The following is a 7,278-nucleotide window of genomic DNA, read 5'->3' as shown; positions in this document are numbered from 1 at the left end:
TAACTCCCTGAGCTCCTGAATGACCTCCCCACCCCTCTTCCTACCTATGTCGTTGGTGCCAATGTGCACCACGACTTCTAGCTGCACACCCTCCCCCTTAAGGATTCTGAAGACACGATCCGAGACGTCTCAGACCCTGGCACCCGGGAGGCAACAAACCATCCGAGAGTCTCGCCCATGTCCACAGGATCGCCTGTCTGTCCTCCTATAACTAGTGCTCTCCTCCTCTCCCCCTTTCCCTTCTGGGCCTCAGAGCCGGACCTCGTGCTAGAGACCCGGTCACTGCAGCTTACCCCTGCTAGGCCATCGCCCCCAACAGTATCCAAAGCGGTATACTTATTGTTGAGGGGAACGACCACAGGGGATCCCTGCACTGCCTGCATCCTCCCCTCCCCTTCCCACCTCTAACTGTTACCCAGCTACCTCTGTTCTCTGGCGTAACTATGTCCCTGTAGCTTCTATCTATCACCCTCTCAGCCTCTCGAATAATCCTCAGTTCATCCAACTCCAGCTCCAGTTCCCTAACGCGGTCTGTGAGGAGGTGGAGTTGGCTGCACTTCCTGCAGATGAAGTCGGCAGGAGCATCAGTGGTCACCCCTCCCTCAAACATCCTGCAGGAGGAACATTCCACTGCCTGTGCTGCCATTACTCTACACTTCGGAGGGTGGGAGACACTACATGTGTAGTGTCTCTGGTTCCTTCTCCACTCAAATAACAATCACTTACCTTCCCGACTGGCTTTGCGCTCAGACTTCACTTCCGCCCAGCACCCGCCGTTCTCTGCTGCAAATAGAGATTATGCAGAAATCCTGATGTTTGAGCATAAAAGCAGTGTTTAAACTTAATTCAAATTAGGAAATAGAGTAAATGATATAAATTCTCAACTTCAGAATTTAACTGAAAATGTTTTATATTGAAAGGCTTTATTTACTTAAAACACATGGGTTCTAAGCTATATATTAAATATATAGATGAGCTATAAAATATCCTTACTGATGTTCAATCTTTTCTCCTTTTTATTCCTCCCCTGGCTGCAAGAACTCCTAAGGCGTTTACTTTTGATAACTGTTGAAGCTTGATTTGAGTTTAACTTTGAAACAGCTTTGGGCATTTTAACACTGTAAAGGAGACCGGCTCATTATGTCTGCATGGCTATTCAAATGAAGATTTCGCCTCGTGCCACTATAAAATTAGTCATAGTACAGAAGAAGCCCTTCACATTGAGTCTGTGTTGCCAAAAATATGCTACTACCTACACTGGTCCCACTTTCCTGCACTAGGCCCATAGCTTTGAATGTTATGATTTGAATGCTCAACCAAGCTCTTTTTATAAAGATTGAGGTTTCCTGCCTCAGCTACTCTTTTTCAGACCCTGCCATCCTCTGGGTGAAAAGGTTTTGTTAAATCTCCTAAACCTTCTGTCTTTCACTTTATAAAGATGCCCCTTCTTATTGAGCCTTTGACTAGGGGTGAATAGAAAGTAGCTATTCCCCTCTCCTCTGATACACCTTTCAGGTCTTCTCCCAATAGCACCCCCACTCGTCCATGCCCTTGACTTGCTCTGTTGCAACCTTGCATTTATCCGGCCTCTCTCCATTATTGAATACTCTATCCTAGGCAACGTCATGGTGAATCTCCTTTGCATCCCATCCACTACAATCACATTCTTTCTCTTGTGTGGTGACCACAACTGCACATAGTACCCTAGCTGTATCCTAACCAAAGTTCTTGTACAGCTCCCACATGACCTTTACTACTCTTATAATCTATGCGATGATTGATCAGGCAAGGATCCTGTTTGTCTTAAGTACCTTATTAACCTGGTCTTCATCATGCACCCCAAGGTCCCTCTGTTCCTCAGAGCTTCTTAGTGGTTCTCTTGCTTTTATCCTGTACCCTTTACCTTACTCCTGTTTAAATAATAATAGTTCCTTTTTTTTTTTGAATCCTCGACTGAACCAGCCTCCATTGCATCCCAAACACACTCCACTCCTTTTTCCTTATATCACTTTTGCTGCTACATCAAATTACACACATATTCACATAAAAGTTGATCTCGTAAATTTTGGCCAAAAAAACCTGGAATTTTCCATATCTCATGTAAAAGATGACCATAGTTCTTCAGATAATAGATCAACATTTGAGAGTCAGTGTTATCCTGTGCATAAATTCATTGTCTCAACATAACAACATTTCTGCTATTATATTTTAATGTGCAATTCACACTCTTGTTAGGCTGCGGATTTCTGAAGTTCATTGTTGAGGAAGAACTATAATTAGTTCAAAGTGATGCAAAGTTTATCACACAATCATTTCCTATATATGATAGGCCCAAATGCATTTATTTCACTATAATTACCCTGCAGCCTTTGATTTCTCACGGCAACAATGATCAGTAAGACTGAGTCTAATGTCTAACTCTTATCAGAAATAATAACTTAAAATGTTAGTTTGAAAAACTAAAACAACAGCAGATGAGAGAAAACCGGGGAATATAAGAATTTGGTGCAAACCTTTAAGACGCATTAGGTCGGTCAGGTGACAACCTCCTTTTGTGTTCAGTTCAGCTGGGTTCAGTTCCCCATAGCACTCATGGAATTGCCGTAATTTATTATGCATGAATTTCACCCCCATAAAAGTAGTAACCATGTTGAATCATGTCTCTCAAACTTGATAGATTCTCTGAAGAAGTAACAAAGAGAATTGAGGGCAGAGCAGTAGACGTGATGTATATGGACTTCAGTAAGACATTCGATAAGGTTCCCCATGTGAGACTGGTTAGCAAGGTTAGATCTCATGGAATACAGGGAGAACAAGCCATTTGGATACAGAACTGGTGTGGATGAGTTGGACCGAACAGTCTGTTTCTGTGCAGTTTGTCTCTGACTATATACCTGGAAAAAATTCTCATAAAACCTCTTCTGCAGACTTTCCAATGTCTTTGTCCTTCCTAAATTACCAACTAGAACTGAATGCAGTACTTTAGATGAGGCCTAAGTAGTGTTTTGCAGAAGTTCAACATAAATCTTGCTCTTGAATTCTGTGCTGTTAATAAAGCACAAAGAGGATTGAGGGCAGAGCAGTAGATGTAATGTATATGGACTTCAGTAAGACATTCGGTAAGGTTCCTCATGTGAGACTGGTTAAAATATTGTATATTTTATTAAGTAACCTGTCCTGCCTTTAACGAATCAGTACATAATTGTAAACTCTTCCAGCAACTGAATTCTAGCAACAAGTAACAGGAAAAGATGGAGTAGCTAAAAATAAACTATTTCCACATGGTGATCGTAGAACTAGGGGGCATAGTCTGGGAATTGAAGCTAGTCTGTTCAGGAGAGATGTTAGGAAGCACTTCAGCTCACGGTAGATATTTGGAACACTTCTCCAAATGGTAATTGATCTAGATCAGTTGTTAGTTTCACATCTGACGTAGATAAATGTTTAAGCGAAGGTTTTAAGAGATGGGCCAAAGGTATATGGAGTTAGGCCATAGATCAGCAGTGATCCCCTTAGATAATGGAGTAGGCTTGAAGCACAGAATGGTCTACTCCTGTTCCTAATTTCCACCCGCTTTCACTATGGCCTGGCTTGCATCGCTTTCCCTTGGGAAAACAAATCTTTGCATCTAATATTTCAGCAATGCTCTCTGTCTCCGTGCATAAATCTTCTTTGTCTATAATTGGCCCATTTCCTGCTCTAACTGCTAATGTTCCTGTTCCATTTTGGAGGTTGCCCATTATTTAGCTGCTTGTATTCCTGTGAACCTTTGACTCTAATTTATTAAACCCAGATACATTCCCACCCACTGGCATTTGACTTTCCCCAGTTAATTACTTTGGTTTGTTAGTTATCCTTTTCCATAGTATACATAAACCAGATGATATAGTTATCACTCTCCCAAATAGTCTTCCAATGTCACTTGATTTACGACAAATGTATAACCTCTATTGCTTCATTGTAAAGCTCTTTTTAATGCAACTTTTACATTTTTGTGAATAAATAGGTCTGACAACCTTTAAAATTTTTGCAGGCCTTTATCCCCGTCTGTACCCTGAACTGTCTGACTATATGGGACTCAGTCTGAATGAAGAAGAAATACAAAGAAATATGGCTGCAGTTGCAGTACCACAGGCAAGGGATATATTTCTTAGTACTTTTCTGTTAAATTCTAAGCAAGATATTACAATCAGTTCTAATCCAACTTGACATCTGCAGGATTTCCCTTAGCAGTACTGCTAAAATGATTATTTTTCTGCACTACTGTGAGTGTAAAACTAATGGGAATGGAAAAAATCTCAGATCTTGGTTGGAAGAAATGTTTGTAAAGGTTTTTAAAATGATTTTAATATGCTTTATATTGAACAGCAAACTGTTGCTAGACCATCCAGTATAAATTACATGGTGGCACCAGTAACTGGAACCGATTTGGGTCTTCGAAGAGCTGAAATCAAACAGGGGATCCGGGAATTAATCCTTTGCAAGGATCAGGATGGAAAGATTGGCATTCGTCTCAAATCTATTGACAATGTAAGTACCACTTCCTGTAATTTAGAAGTACATAGCAGTTTACAATGTGCCGGAAGATGCTAAGATGTTTATTGGAAAAGGGTAGCTTTGCTTTCATTGCTGTGGGGATGGGACAATTTTTAGGAACATATAGATATGGCGGGAGTCTGCTATTGTCCCCTCTTACCTGCTACACTGTTTAATAGAATCATGGCAGATGATTGGAATCCACATTTCTGCCTACTCCAGCCTTTCACTTCCTTAGCAAGAGAGATCCTGCCTTAAGGATAGACTCTGTTTCCACTCGCCTCTTCAGGAAGATTCCCAATGGCAACTAACACTCAGAATTTCACCTCATCTCTGGATGCTCCTTAATTTAAAATAGTAAACCCTAACTCCTCTTCTGCCCCAGAAGAGGCAAGATCCTTTACACTGCTATCCTGTCAAGATGCCTCAGGAACTTGTTTTCTAACCAAGTTAGAAACGCATTGCTGTACGTTTACTGGGTTCTGATCCTAAAAGCACTAGGTATGCTTACACTCTGAGTCTTGTGGTTCAACTGGTGGCACATGAGTGCCTTCTTCAGGGCAGTTGGGGATGGTTGCTAAATGTTGGTTTTGCCAGTAATACCCACATCCTAGGAACAGGTTTATTTTGAAAAACGTTTTACTGCCAGCAGTACTGTATGTCACACTCAGCTGGATGTATTTATACTGCTGATGCAAATGTCTAGCTGACTTTTTATTTTTAAATTAACCTGTTCAAAGATGGTCAGGGGTGCAGGTGGGACTTGAACCTGAACCTCCTGGTCCTGGCGCATAGAAACTACAGCTGCGCTGTAAAAACCTTACAATGCCCAGCGGATTCAGTTAGAAAAACCAGATTCAGTTGCTTCTCAAACTTATTACGGTGGAGGCCATGTTAAAACTCTGCTTTAAAGCTGGGAACTTCAGAATTACATCTAAATGCTAGCCACAAACAAAATTAGATTTGTCTGAAAAGATCTAGACAATTTGCCTACCCTGAAATTATATACTACAAATTTTAAACAACTAATGTCTTTCACTCCCACCAAAAAAAAAATCCAAAGTCTTTGCATACATTTTCTCATACAAAATGTGGCTTGGATCACCAAATGCTGACATTCAGGGCTGCTATCGATGGATATGATATGCTAGTAATTAGCTTATATGACTGCAAAACTGTGTGGTGGAGATGGCTTTACTGCAGTCTGTGCTGATTCTCCCACATATTCAGCTGAAGAAACTGCCAAGACATAGTTGACAAGAAAAGCCTTGTGGTGATTTTTTCCTACATTTAACTTATAGGAACAGGGAAGAGGGTTTATCAGTATAGTAATGATTTCTTAACCGTGAGAAACATCTACTATCAGAAAGATAGGTGACACCTATTCTTTGCATTGCCTGCTGTGGGAGAAAGTTGTAGCGACCAACACAATCAAAATGCTACCATTAGTCCTGCTTTTGTAGTATCATGACAGAAGAAGCAAATTATCATAATAGCAAATCCCACTTTGGAAACAAGCCAGAATTAGCAATGACATTGCAATCAGAAAACTGGAAAGCGTAAAGTTCCTTTTAATATTTGGGATTTGCTGTTTATTTCTTCAGTGAATGTTTTTCTTTGAGCATTTGAGCACCACTTAGCCAATTTGGGTTATTCAAAAACCTGTCAGAGGTTGTTGAAGGCAGAGAGTTATAAAATAATTGACCCAGTTCCAAATTACACTATATTTCAATTTGAAATGCTGTAGCACTTAAGTTTGAGATTAATGCTTATGATAAAAGAAAACACTATACTTTTTAAAATAATGCCTGTCACTCTTGCCAAAATCTTTGTGAAAACAAATGTGCTTGACCATGTTTCATAAATTGTGAAATGCAAATTATTCAACATTTCCAAATATGAATTCTTTCTACAATAGTAAAGATCTTTCAAGGAAAGCAGAGCTTTTTGATACATTTGGTTTAAAATCTGTGTTTGGTTTAATAATAGCATTAATTTAAGGCAAAGCCAAATAGTTGAGCGGCAGGAATAAAAGGTTATCTGATGGAATGAGATAAATCAAGTTCGGAAAAATCAATCTGTGGTTGCTCCATAGTTTCACTGAGCTGAAGAGGACGTGTGATGACTTTACTGTGATCTGGTATCTTGTTTTATCATTGGCCTTGACCTTTAACGAGCAGAGTAAAGAAATTCAGCAGTCCTTATGTGCATTTTTAAAATGGCTTGTTATTTATTATTGACATTCTGATGTACATTTGTTACCTTTACATTGAGTTGAAGGGAACATTTGATATGTGTATATGAATCCTATGAGATGGGGTGGAGGCTGGAATGTCTTCCGCGTACCACACTATTACTTGTCTGTGCTTTGATAAAATCATTAATTTACACCAGGATACTGTAACCTTACATTACATTTATGCATGTAATGTGTTTTTGCATGATATGGCCAGTGGTAGCGTACATGTATTCCACTTTGTGCAGGGAAACCTCAATTATTCGAACGTGATGGGCAGGCACTATTTTGTTCGGATAATCGATTATTTGGTCAATCGATTAAATGCCTTTCCTCTGGGGCTCAGAGTTTTTAAACTCTGCTCCCTGTTCAGGATACTGCAGCAGCACACAGCGTGCGAGGCCCTGTTGCCCCACCCCCAACCCCAACCCCAAACAACACCGCCACCTGCCCCCAACCCTGCCCAGCACCTCCACAACCCCGTGCAACACTGCCCCCTGTCCCCC

The 7,278-nt window shown here is 40.5% G+C and overlaps 1 protein-coding gene across 1 annotated transcript in view; it reads left to right on the top strand.

Annotated features, from left to right (window-relative positions):
* Positions 1 to 7,278, top strand: part of LOC122549463 (syntenin-1-like) — a 42,715-nt gene that overhangs the window by 25,881 nt on the left and 9,556 nt on the right. The window contains exons 4-5 of the mRNA XM_043689322.1: positions 4,034 to 4,134; positions 4,369 to 4,530. Coding sequence (XP_043545257.1) covers positions 4,034 to 4,134; positions 4,369 to 4,530 — 263 coding nt within the window. The remainder of the gene's footprint in view (positions 1 to 4,033; positions 4,135 to 4,368; positions 4,531 to 7,278) is intronic.

The sequence above is a fragment of the Chiloscyllium plagiosum genome, chromosome 4 (assembly GCF_004010195.1).
Source record: "Chiloscyllium plagiosum isolate BGI_BamShark_2017 chromosome 4, ASM401019v2, whole genome shotgun sequence".
Lineage (NCBI taxonomy): Eukaryota > Metazoa > Chordata > Chondrichthyes > Orectolobiformes > Hemiscylliidae > Chiloscyllium > Chiloscyllium plagiosum.
Note: the sequence above shows the minus strand (reverse complement) of the source record. Positions and strands in the feature narration are given on the sequence as shown.